General features: G+C 40.1%; 1 protein-coding gene across 2 annotated transcripts; it reads left to right on the plus strand.

Moving 5' to 3' along the window:
- Window positions 1-885: 885 nt before the first annotated feature.
- On the plus strand, window positions 886-13,333 carry DIO2 (iodothyronine deiodinase 2). Of its 2 annotated transcripts, none has more exons than XM_064714960.1 (2): window positions 886-1,725; window positions 12,594-13,333. In XM_064714960.1, the coding sequence occupies exons 1-2, from the start codon at window positions 1,504-1,506 to the stop codon at window positions 13,209-13,211; spliced, it is 840 nt and encodes a 279-aa protein (XP_064571030.1). In that variant the 5' UTR covers window positions 886-1,503; the 3' UTR covers window positions 13,212-13,333. The 2 variants fall into 2 exon arrangements, with proteins under 2 accessions (XP_064571030.1, XP_064571031.1); XM_064714961.1 differs by having other exon boundaries at window positions 1,377-1,725; window positions 12,594-13,166.
- The last annotated feature ends 204 nt before the right edge of the window (window positions 13,334-13,537 follow it).

Below are 13,537 nucleotides of genomic sequence, written 5' to 3' on the forward strand. Positions count from 1 at the left end.
AAAAATCTTGTGAGAAGAGGACTAAGTATTGGACTAAAAAGGTGAAACAAAGAGAAGTGTAAATGAAGAAAAAAACCTTCAGCATGGGGCTGAAGGGGATCCTTGCAGTTGTTAAAATCCCAATGGCTCTGTCAGAGGAAACTTCTATTTTTTTGTTTACAAGCTTTTGACCAAAAGCTAGTTACCCTAATATTAAATAGGAATATTAAAGTCCTTGAAGCTCAGTTGATTTAACATCATTTAAGGTTAAAGCATATATTTTTTTAGGTAGGGAACTTTAGCCTCAAAAACCCAAATCCATAAAAAATTTATTTTCTCTCATCTCCTTCTCTTACATATCAGTAGATAAAGTCAGTTATAGGTGTTCACTTATGTTACCAAGAAAACAACAAAAGATAATTATACTGGTACTTCAGGCAGGTGGGAGAAAAATGTTACAGAAGTGTGCTCTTTCTTGGGATGCATCAACTCACAAAAGCAAAAAGGACAAAGAAAATAAACCAATCATGAGAAAAAACCTATTGACAACAGAAGTCTCTGTTGCTGTGTCACCTTCCATGTCACATGAAAATACTTCTTCCAAAATTTGGAAGTATGTTGTAAGAACATTCAGAAACATATTGGATTTTTTCTTTCTCCTTTTCAAAGCAAAGCAAAGTTCCACCCTTGCTCTCGGTCTCTATTTTTTTCTCCTCTCTCTTAAGGGGAAAAAAAAAAAAAAAGTTTTGAGAATTTCATTTTTTCTATTCACTGCAGCCCTGGCCAAAGTAAAGCCCTCTTTTACATTGACGTCAAGATCTTTACTAAGATTAGGGTTTCATTTCTCTATTGCAGCAATTAGCTAGGGAATGTATAAAAGGCTTCAGGGAAGCAAGCTAGGACTCCAGAGGGGAGAGCACTTTGCACCATAGGCAGATAGCAAAGAGAGAGTGCGAGAGGAGAGGAGGAAGGCAGGAATACAGAGACGCCGAGTGGGAGGGGGGGACGGGGGAGGCTGAGAGGGAAAGAGAGGGAGGGAAGCAGGGAGGAAGGAACAGAAAGTTTATGTACATAAACCTTTTTTTTTTTAAGCATTGTTGCACCTAGTAGCTAGCTTTACTGACACAGAAATGAGAGGTCTGCTCAGTGCTTAAATATCCGAGAAACAATGGGATAGTGCAGGAAAGTTAACAATTAACAGTCTCAGCTTAAATTTTGTAACTGCAGGGAACTGGAAAAACAGCTGCCTCTCTCTTCAGCAAAATCAGGTCTCCTGGTTAAGAGAAGAATTTTTGTTAACATCTAAATTTCTGAAAAATAAGCAGCTTGCAGTTGAATGAATACCGTGCAGCTATGGTTTTAACCAGCCTGCTCATACTTAACTATCTCTGCTTATTTTAAATAGAGCAGCTGTGAAAGGGGTAATGAGGCTTTTGAAATGCCTTTTGCTTTACTCTTTTAAATGAGGGTACAGAGCAATAAAGCCAGCTGAAGGTATCCGGCTGAGGAGAAGCAGCGAGGAAGATGGGTCTGCTAAGTGTGGATTTGTTGATCACGCTTCAGATCTTGCCGGTGTTTTTCTCCAATTGCCTCTTTCTCGCGCTCTATGACTCTGTGATCCTCCTGAAGCACATGGTGCTGTTCCTGAGCCGCTCCAAGTCCGGGCGCGGTGAGTGGCGGAGGATGCTGACCTCGGAGGGGCTGCGCTGCGTCTGGAACAGCTTCCTCCTGGACGCCTACAAGCAGGTGAGGAGCCCGGGCACGGCTGGGGCCAGCATCCCGCTGGGCAGCGGGGAAGGGAAGGGAACGGTGCGGCTGTGAGCTGTCACCTAGCTCGTGTAAGGTCTGATGGAGAAGTATAAGCTGAAAGGAGCGGTGCTTCTAAGTCGGGGTTAAGGATTCGTGAAATTCTATAGCTGCTGAATCCCTACGCTAACTCTCTGTGCAGCCTTGGCCATGTCTCTGGGTTTAGGCGTGCCTCAGTTTCCCCAAGAGCATGAATAATAATCTTCATGTTTTTAAAGAATTTCAAGGTCTTCGTTTAAGAGTAATTGTAAAATACTCTAGGTGCTTTCACAGCTGTAGTTTATTATTGCCATGTGAGAGCCTCAGATATTACAAAAAGACTGCATCTTCAGATAGAGCTCTACATAGATGTTAACTGTGTGTAACTAGAGTTGTTTAACCTAGAGTAAAATATAGACATGAACCATTGTCATCACACTGGCATTTTCTATTACTCATATGTTAAACTTTCATATTGAAGAAGGTATCCAAGTAAAACTGTGCACCTTTTTCCTTCAGGAAAGCAGTGACAGAGGGACATGTCAGAGATTAAAAATGAACTTGACTAGCTGTCGGACAGCTGCCTGGGGATTTAAGTTAATAAAGCTAGTAACAGTTATGCAACATGTACTTTTCTTTTCCTTTTAAGATTTCTTACAAACATTACCCAATGGTACTGCCCAGGTCTCATGAGGTAGCTGGAATTCCCTTTTATAGACTGAAAAGGTGAACCCAAAACCATGAAATTTCTTACACAGACCACCCAGTTAGTAAGTAGAACTGGATTCAGAGCTCTGTGGCTTTCAAAACAGTGCTTAGTCTGTTAATTTGTTGTCTTATTTAGACCATCTAGTTTAACATACTCCATGTGATGTCACGGGGGTCCTGTCCAAATGATACTCTTCTGAAATATTTCTTTTTGTATTGCCTTCTCCCCAATTTGCTTTCACACCTCTACAATAGCCTTTGTGTTTGCTCTTATCTAAAAATGTGAAGAGCTGGTGATGCTGGTGTTTGCTGGCTTTGTGATATGGAATACCATCTGCTTAGCCTGAAACTCAAGCCATGGGGACATTAATTTTCAGTGTAAGACAAATAGAAATAACTTTAGCTTTTGCCAAATGGGTCAACCTCTTACAGCAACCCAGGAATCATCCAGCTGGCTACCCAAATAAAATAATGCTGAATGAAGCCCACTATTCTCCTAGCCCTTCTAGTCTTTGTTTTTATTCTCTTCATAGACATTAAGTAAGTACATTTTACAGTGGTCTTGTTAAATGGGTCATTGAACACAATTGTTCCCATTTACAGGCAAGGCAAGGCAGGACAGTTAGCACATGGCTTGGTCAAGGCTCCAGTGGAAGTTGGTGGCACAACTCTCCAACAGTCAAGTTCTGAATTCCCATATTTGCAACCTATATGTGGCCTGGGGTCTGGCGAAATTGTGAAGCTGTAGGAAACTTCATATCCATGATATATTTTCAATCTCTTTTTGCTTAAATTGCACACAATTATTTAAAATCAAGATATTGCATGCCTTTCTGTAGTCTCCAAAGTCATGCTTTGCCTTTCTTTCCGTATCATGATGTTAACCATGGGAGTGACAGGTATGGTGACTCTGCTATTTTTGGTGTTGGCAGTGAAACTCATACCTTGAACTTTGGTAATTTTATTCTCTCCCTTATCAGGATTAAATCACCTGGCTTGTTCAGGTCGATCAGGCCATAAGGTTCCAAGAATAAACTCTGTGCCTCAATGAACTCAGCAGAAAAATGCATATAAACACAACCAAATGTTATCACCTTGTTCCAAAAAGAGGAAAAAGTCCATTCATAGCAGCTATTCTTAAGAGAAAATGAATTGACCAACAATTCATGGAAAGACTATTTTGCTTAATAAAATTATGGGTCATAAGGACAGAATATCATTGGAAACTCTTGGTTGTCACAGAAAGATAGTTAAGTATAATAATCAAATTGTAAAGGGGACAAAGTAAACTGAGGAGCAATATTGGAAGAAGATTCATTACCTCCACAATATATGAGAAGCTTTTGCTGCTTCTGTAAGGAAGAAATAAGAAAAAAAGTCTCATCTGAAAGTTGTGCTAGTAGATTTGAAAAAGATTGAAACATATCCTGCTTTGTAACACACTTTAAAAAGCATGAGAAAGAGTGAAATATGTCAAAGAATGTCCTACAAGGCAAATTTTTCCTTAAATCACCCTTTTCTAAATCATGAATAGAATTGCCCTGTTGTGATATCTCACTCTGAGACAATAAGTGAGAAATTAAAATGTTATGGAATCAGGGTACTATATAGCAAAACATAGCTGATAACATACCCATGATTGCTTGCTGCTCCAATTTACCAGCTGAAGCCAGGTATTAGTAAATTACTTTAAAAAGTACTTAAACTCATTCCACTGAGCAGTAATTATGAGAAAATCACCATTTTTCATGTAGAATAACAGAATAGCAGATGTCTGAGATAACCAGAGCCAGACTGCCAGTTAGCAGGAGACTAGATCAAAGAAGCAACTGTACTCAGTTTTACTGTGTTTTGTGTCACTTACACAGAAGTCTTCCTGAGTACATTTCATTGCGTTTTCCACAAAATTACTTTTACTTGTAGAATTTCTATTCAAAGAAAAATTTATGGGAAGCTATTCCAGAAAAACACTGTAGGTAGACACTACATTCTGAATTAAGGTAAACTTATTATAAGAAAGTACCTTTGCCTCAAAAGCATGTTGTCCAAGAATTCTTTTTTTTTCAAGGTTATTGTGTAGAAGATATGATCTTGTAATGGTTAGGGTATATTTCAAGGAAGCTATTCTGATTTATTTTCTTATTGTCTAGAAAACCTTATTAATATCTCATCCAAATGTCAACTTTTTTTGGCTTTTTGTTGTTATTAAGTATTATTGCACAAGACTTCTTGGTGAGGGCAATTATTTCATAGGCAGGATTACCTAGCAGCAGTTGAAGATTTTAACATCAGTGGGAAAACAATGCAAAGGTTGTTGTATTGTATGTAGAGTATATTCAGTGTTCTTTTCTATTGGAACATTCTATATGACTGGTTTTCTCCACATTTTAAAGTCCTACTGGCATCAAAATAATTGGTTTTTTTTTGTTTCTTTTGATTTTTAATGTAAATGTTACTAATGAATAACATATTTCTTTTTACTTCCTTAGCCCTGAGTTCAATATCTGTCAGACTCAGTGTTGATATTGTCTGCACTGCACCAGCTTGGTGATTTATAGACCATCCTCCTATTATTTTCCAAGAGGCAAGTGTGTCTTACATTACAAGGGAGTGTTTAGGACCAAACTAATCATCATAACAGAGAAAAACAGAGGTCGTAGTCAAGTTAGATTAACTTTCTGTAATTGAAAGACTGCAAATGTTTTAAATATTACTTTTCTATATATATGTGTGTGTGGGTATTTACTATTTCATATGTTTGCCTGTATAAAGATCTATATATACACCTCTTTGTCTCTATATATGTACATACATATATGTATAAAGAGGCAAAAGTACACATATGTAAGTATACATTTCCAGGAGACAGTCCCTCTCATGTCTCCCTATGTGAATACACATATATATGTGTGTCTGTACACATACATACAGATATGAATGCAGCCAGGGCTATTGATGAGAGAGAAAAACCAAGACCTTTTGGGAGGGTGTTAGTGTAACCATGATTTACATAGGCCATTTCTACAAATGCCAGGGAGCTATTTGTTCCAGCTTAAAGCATGTATACTGAATGTATCACACATCTGCAAAAATCCAAAGAAAAAGCTGGAGAAGTTTTGAAAAAAAAAATTTAAAAGCATTTTTTACCTGCTAAGTTCTGTGCCTTATTTAGTAGTGGGATGAATCTGTTTTCTAAGATACCAAAGGTGAGAAATTGTTATCTTAAAATGCTTTTAAAATAGGTTAAGAAGTGGTCATACCCATTAGGGATGCTCAGTGGTGAGCCCTTCTGCTGGGAGCTTCTCCAGTGCCAGATATGAGCTCCGTGTTTCAGCAAGGCAGAGCTATCATTCATGGTCTCCAGTAGAAGGCTTTAATGCTATCCTTGAGGAAATCATCCCTCTTCTCCACCTCAGTGTAGGGTAGCTGTAGGGAAGACCTTAATGGCCTTTCCCTGCAGCAGCGCAGTATTCAGGAATACTGTGGTGTGCCTATGGGGGCAACGTGCACATGCACACGCACAGCGATGTGTGTACTGTGCGTCATGGGCCTCAGAGGGATGCTGGTATCTCAGTGATGGGTGGTGGTGGGTGTGTGTGTACTTGTACAGATTTTACTGTCTCTAGAATGGGCCAGCAGCAAGCTCTGGCATGACGGTCCCAGCGCAGGGAACGGCTGGCACAGGATCCCAGGCTCATGGCGTGGACCCAGCTCTGGATGTAGCAGCAAGTAGAGTGGCTCAGTAAACACCCAGTGAGATTTTCCTGGGTTTTCACACAGGCAGTTAAATTACCTTTGGCTGCTTTTTCCTGCCTGGTAGGTAGATGATCTAAAATAAATCAGAATGCAAAGCAAAACAGTCCCAAACCTTACGTGTTAAATGCATGCTGAGCCATCAGCATCATCGCAAAGATATATGTGAAAGTAATATAAAAGCATGGTCCTCTACCTGTTCTTCAGCTGTCCAGTAATTCTTTGCTTTCTGGGGAAATGTTTTAAAGGTTGAAACAAAGACACAAAGTTCATACTTACTATTTGTATTTATTTTGTCTGGCAAGGTAAGGGTCTCTCTCCCTGCATTTGACAGTGATAAAGCGAATCTGCGGAAAAAAAGTCTGTTATATAATTTCAGAGTTTAGAACTAGACGTTGTGTGGTATTAAAATATTTTATTGGTTTTACAAAGTTCAACTTTAGCAGAATTGTTTTCATTGACATTTGCAAATGAAAACAATCTTGAAAGAAGTGAGAAAAACAAAACTGAACCAAACTACAATTAAAATTTCTTCTGCAAAGATGGCAATGTAAATTCAACAGGATTTGGTCTTGAAATTGTAATTATTATTAAAAGTTTCTCATTATTACTAATATATAATCATGTTTGTTGCAGTTGTGTGTGAGGACCAACTTAGGCCAGGGGCCCATTGTACTAGGCAGTGTCCCAACAAGAGGAGCAGACAGTTGGTCCCATGGAACTTAAGAGTTCAAACATTCAAAACAGACAAAGAGTAGGAAAAGGAATATGAGGACTTTTATCCCACATGGGCTCTTATCCCATTTCGTTTTCAGATCTAAATTCAGTTCTTCCACATCTCTTTGCACTGTTCCATTTTCACCCTCATGTGTGAAAAAATGACTGTAAGGAGTGCTAGCCTTGTTGTCAAAGCTCTGTGAAAACCCCTTTTTGCTGTGATAGACACAAAAATAGCTAGTGGGCACTATTCAAGAGGACCATACACGGTTCTTGAGTGCTGGCTCTACCTCTCTGTCAAAACCACCACTGTGTATTCATACTCATAAAGCTGAGTAAACAAAAAAAAGTAAAAAACTATCATCCAAATTAATATCAAATTCCCTTCACATGCTGAGTAACAAAATCTGGTGAAGGCCTCTGTCACATGAAGTCAGATCCTTGTGGCCATGGTGTAGTTGGCCATGCTCTCATCTTGAGGGAAACACAAAGCCCTTAAGAAGCTTGCTCTTGGCTCCTCAATCACAGCAACTAAAATTAACTGTGAGAGCACAAGGCAAAAGGCTCCTTTATGCTTTCCTTGTGCTATGCATACTCATTTGTGGGACTGGTGGATTTTAAATGGAGAGAGCAGCATTTGACTAGTTATTTTTATCTGGACTGTGCCTGGTTTGTTTGCCTCCCACTTCTCTTCGTCAGCTCCACGTACCTGGTCCTAAATAAAAGACTCTGGGAAAGCCTGAGCCATTTCTGGTCTCTGCTCTCCAATTCGAGTAATTCAAGTTGCCACCTTCCCAAGACAAATGTCGAACTTCTGCACCCCTACTCTACTCCAAACAAGGGTCTTCTGTGATTTTGTCAACTGCACAACTCTGGGTCATGAAATAAAGAAAACAAAACTAATAGTTTGTAGAGTTTGCCAGCCAAAGTCAAATTATGATTTGGTTGAAGCTATACCTAGCTGAATGGGATCAAATCAAAACAGAGAATTAAAAAAAAAATGCTAAAGGCTGCAGGGATTCAGTTCATTACCAATCATTGTACTCTAGTCCCAAACACAACATGTCCATATTCAAATGACTAATATCATAAACTGTTAACTGTCTGGCAGCACCTATTTTTTTAGGGGGTTGACACAACCTGATGAGTCTGCCAAACTGTATGAAAATTCCTGATGCATGGAATTTAAGCTGTATTCTGGTGCACAGGATCCCAGGATGGTTATGCTGAAGTTAATAAAAGCAAAACAGGTAAAAAGAAAAGGCAAATGAGGAGACAGTGTTTTGTCTGTGGGGCTTTACCTAGTTTTTATGGAAAATGTACCACAAATTTAGCAGTATGTGCTATTTCTAGCCTGCAGTTTATGAATAGGGCTTTCTCTCCTGCTCCTAAGTCTCCTTCATTTTGCAGGCTGTGTGCTAAAACATCAGCAATCTTGTTTCCTTTTCACTTTGCATGCAGACTGAGAACAGGCTGTCAGGCAAACACAAAATTCTCACAAACGATGCGAGTCACTGCTTTGGTGTAGCCGCCTGCCCCTGCTGATGGCAGGGCTGGCTCGGGCAGATTTGGTTGGCCTACCTTGCGTGTCCCAAGCAGGCTGTGTGGGAGGGGATGCTGTGTGCTGCTCGGTTGCTTCCTCATTCAGAAGGCTGGCACCAAATGGCCAAATATTCACACACAAAAGTACGTGATTATGGAAATGCTGGATTGCGTGTGAGGGGAATTCTGCTGGTTTGTTTCTCAGAATTTATATTTTGCCTGCCTTTGTGTAGGATTTCAAAAGCAGTTTGGCTGAATACATGAGTGTTTTTGTTTGTTTTCTCATTGCGTTGATTTTCTTTTCCAAGAGCTATTTTTTCTTTCAATAAATAACAACAAAGAAGATGGCCAAGGCCTACAATGCAGATGATCAGCAAGGATGATATTGTCATCCTGTGTCAATCGGTTCAGGGTCTGGTGAAATAAACAGTCCCTTGGGAACGTCAGTGCTTCATCAAGACCAATTAGTGGATCTGCCGCTGCTGCTCATGTTTAAGCATTAACGACTGGGCAGGGCTGCTTTTTGGAGTGCCTGACACTGGCATGGAACAAGGCACCGACCTAATTACTTCTCTACAAGAGCAGAAAATGCCTCATGAATGCCTGTTTGGCAAGGATGTCTCATTAAGGGGAAAAACCAAACACAAGCACTCCTAGAAACAAAAATTAAAATTATAGGTAACCTGCGGCCATGAGACTTCCTTCATGGCTATGGGAAATGAAGAGAAACTGCTGTAAGGTGATGTATAGGTGGATAAAGGCTTTGTACTTTATTTCCTAACTCCATCTATTTTTATAGTCCATAAGGAGTATGAGAGGCAGAATGCAAACTTGCATTGTTGAAGAACAGAAAATATATTGCCATCTTTGGTATCAATTTTAAATAGGGCTTGAAGGGCATTCCCATGCTGGTGTCTGTTGGAAGTTGTTTTATTAGTCTATTTCTTCAGGGTTTGCAAACTGGCCTAGGAAATTAAAGGGTTTGCTAGACCTGAGTGAGGAATTGGTAATGAGGAGCTTATGATATATAGCCTCTCTTTCTACTTAAAATGATCAAGAAGCAAACTGTGGTTTCCCAGTTCAAGAGTGGTGGCTAGATATTTTCAGTCATGATATTTTGTTAAAATTAAACCTGAGGAGTAAGTAGAAACAACTGTTCAGATGTTTCTTCTTCCTATAATTCAGGAAGGATCAGCAGCTCTGATCCTTCCTGAATTATAGGTGCTTCTTTTTACCTTTATTTTTCTTCTCCTCTGAAGAGTGAGAGCAAATACAACAAATTAAGTGTGTTGTTTAATTGTGACTTGTGAGAAAAATTACATGTCATTACTTCTTTTCTTTGACTGGATGAGAAAACACTCTTAAATACTGAAGCCCACTATTCATACAGGGGGTTGGGTGAAGCACAGATACCTTACACTTCAGGCTTTGCCAAAAAGTTACATTTTCAGCAAGATATCTCTGAAAAAGTGTGTATGGTAGTTCAGGAACAGTTAAGCTTTCTAGGTGAAGAGGGATCTAGTGTTTGTGTAGATATGCATGTGTTGTGTTTCTTGAGATGTCCCTTCTTTTGGTAGCCACCAATTTATCACAAATTGCTGAATTGTATAGTTGGCCTCTGAATTGAATGCAGCTCTTGGGGTGATTATACGGGTGCCACATGATCTTGACCTGTGTATTTCTTTGTTCAAGTGCAGTCTTTTACCTCACTCCTGCTTTATCTAGCTTACGCCACAGAATGGCAGAGAGAAATTATCAACAGTTGAACAGAAGACTACGTGCTAAGGTGCAGGTAGCCTTAATGCTACTTCTTAGATGCAAGAGCCTGAGTCTCTGAGCCTGCCTCTCCAGACAGATCATTTCCTCTCAGAAATTGGGATATAATTATTTTCTTTCTTTGAGTTCAGTGGATAGTACACTCATACATCAGGTCCTAAACTCAGCTGTTTCAAGCTGTTTTCAAAGGCGAAGCACAAAGCTTTTTTTAAACTATTACCAGTGCTCTAGTAGAGAGGAATGCTGCAGATGGAGGTTTACAGGGATGGAGAGCCAAAAGTAGGTTTGCTTTTCCAGAGCATCCTTGTTTCTCTTGACTGTGCTGCAGCTGCATATCCTCTGCTTCCAGTGGCATGATCACCACATACTTGGCCTGGTGAGATTTGTGGGTCTCAGGTCATCTTTTCTTCTGTGTTCTCTTCATTGCTGATCTCTGAGTGAGAATGGTGGCATGGTTGTGTTTCAATCTGCCCTATCAAAAAGAGTGAAAATAATGCACCTAATCACACGCTGTGAGATATTTTCATATAGCTGTAAAGTCTGGAAGCATTAACGATTGTGCCTTACAAACTTTTCTTCGATTAGACTCTTGCTTCTGTTGTATTTCTGATGAAACAGTGCAGAGCCATGACTAACTGCAGTTTTGTTCAAGATAGTCAGGTTTCTGAGAGAGAAATGGAGGATCCAGTATCAGCAACCTACTTGCCTTTGGATCTGTGTTCAGCAGCAACTGCATGAGTTCAGTATTCAGCTGTTCACTCAGCTTCTTACTGCATCTGACTCCTATACTGCATCTGATACCCTATAATGCAATCTAAAATAGAAGTGCACCAAAAATCAGTTATTTATTCAGTCTTTACACAGTTCTCATCTGTAGACTTTAATTGCAGTGTAGCTTCAGAAATAAATACATAAAATGTTAAAGACTTTGGCCCTGTGTGTTTCCTTCAAAGAAACAATTCTGAACTTAATCAAATAGTCAGTGGGCAGAGAAAGAAAGAGTCAGGAAAACACAAAAGGATCATTGCATTGCTGTACTAGAGGCTGATGTTAAAGACAGAGACATAGGAATTTCTGAGGCAGAGCTCATTAGAAATTAATTGCATTATGCAATAATGTTTAGTGGTTGTATAGTAGTTATCAGCTAAGGATCTTGGAGACCTCTGCAGGCTCCACCTTATTCTGTGATTCCCTCCTGTGAGTTGCTTTTATTGTCTTTTGTTCTATAGACATGCAAACAGAAATAGTCAGGCAAAATGACCTTTCCACTACTGCCTGTTGGGTTTGAGTTAGATCTGAAGTTGGAGCTGAGAACAGTTAATTTTCACCTCATCCTCCTTCAGCCATGATATAAACTTTCCCTTTTCCCTGCTGTTTTTCCCCCCAGTCATCTTGTACAGAAACATTGCAGTAGAAGGAAATGTGTCACTCAATCACTGATGAAATTACCGCAAAGGGGTTAGAAGAAATTTTAGAGAGCACAATCTCGAATGATTCACTGTCAAAGCAGCGTATATATTAAGTGGGCATTTGCAGAGATCTCTTGTGTTTGGTACTCTTAAGTATTTTCATTCTTGGACTGCAGGATGAAAGAGGATACACTAAGCTGCAAATCTCTCAAAATTGAGAGGCACTCTTTGTGTTCTGAAAATCAGGAATGATTTTTGTGAATTGGAAAAATGGCTTGAACTGCAGGCCGTGGGCTGAAAAGGGACCTGGGCTTTATAACACCTTACTAGCTAATCTCTAATCAACAGGCTACTCTTTTTTCAAAACAATCATGGTGTCTCATAAAAGGCAAACATCTAAAATATATAAACAGGTGTAGTCTGTGAGCTACTTCATTATACAAAGTAGTTGTCTGATTATACTGAAAATTAGTGAAAACACTGTTGAAGTTTTGAATAGTGAACTTCAAGGATGATGTGAACCAAGAGGAGAGAACTCATGGAGAATGACAGTGGAAAAAATCCTAGGTGTCACAGAGGAAAGTTAGAAGAAATTTGAGGTAGTCTGTCTGAAAGGAAATACAAGTCTCCAAATACATAAGGGTGGACAGGACCAAGTATGTAGTGGACAGAACAGACCTCTTATTAAATTTTCTAACATTAATGAAGTAGCATATTTGTCAGAAATGCCGCATTTTCATGAACTGTGAGTGCAGGTGGACAAGATGACTGTTTTTGGAGCTGCTGCTTTTGATGATTTTCTCTGCCCCCATGTGACTCATTAGGTGTACTCTGAACATGTGACCGTTTGAAGAGAGTAGTCATAAGGATACTGCACAAGCAAGTCACACTAACTTGCCATGTTTTAATTTGTTCTGCCATCAGGTCAAACTGGGAGGAGAAGCCCCAAACTCCAGTGTAATCCACATAGCCAAGGGCGGTGACAACAGCAGTGGCAGCTGGAAGAATGTTGGTGGCAAGTGTGGAACCAAATGCCACCTTCTGGACTTTGCCAACTCAGAGCGGCCACTGGTGGTCAACTTTGGCTCAGCTACCTGACCCCCGTTCACAAGCCAGCTGTCAGCCTTCAGCAAGCTGGTGGAGGAGTTCTCTGGTGTGGCTGACTTTCTGTTGGTCTACATCGATGAAGCTCACCCATCAGATGGCTGGGCTGCGCCTGGAATCTCTCCCTCTTCATTCGAAGTTAAGAAACACAAAAGCCAGGAAGAGAGATGTGCAGCTGCTCACCAGCTCCTAGAGCACTTTTCCTTGCCCCCTCAGTGCCAAGTGGTGGCTGACTGCATGGACAACAATGCCAATGTGGCCTACGGGGTTTCATTTGAGCGAGTATGCATTGTGCAGAGACAAAAAATTGCCTACCTGGGGGGCAAAGGCCCCTTTTTCTACAACCTTCAAGAGGTCCGGCTTTGGCTGGAGCAAAACTCCAGCAAAAGATGAAATCCATTCTCCACAGGAGTTAGGTCAACTGGTGTGTCCCTTTAAGGTGATGCAAAAGGGAAAAAAAAAAAGAAAACATGCTAGTTTGAATGAAATCTTTCAGATGATTGCAGGAGAACACATTTGATAGCAATGTCAAGTGAATGTTAACTAGGAAAAGAAAATAAAACAAAAATCTAGCTCCACAGAAACATTGTCAAGTGAAAAAAAATCGCACTTCTGCTCTTGCTATGGGACAGAAGAGGTGAACAGGCTTCTCCAAAAAGGTGCTGCTGGCAAGCAGGTAGGGTGGTTAGGTAAGGCCTGTTTCCCAGAAGCCCCAGTCCTGGGGTGAGGCACAGAAAGCATTTCTGCTTGGAAGGCATTCCATG

Source organism: Zonotrichia leucophrys, chromosome 5 (genome assembly GCF_028769735.1).
Source record: "Zonotrichia leucophrys gambelii isolate GWCS_2022_RI chromosome 5, RI_Zleu_2.0, whole genome shotgun sequence".
NCBI lineage: Eukaryota > Metazoa > Chordata > Aves > Passeriformes > Passerellidae > Zonotrichia > Zonotrichia leucophrys.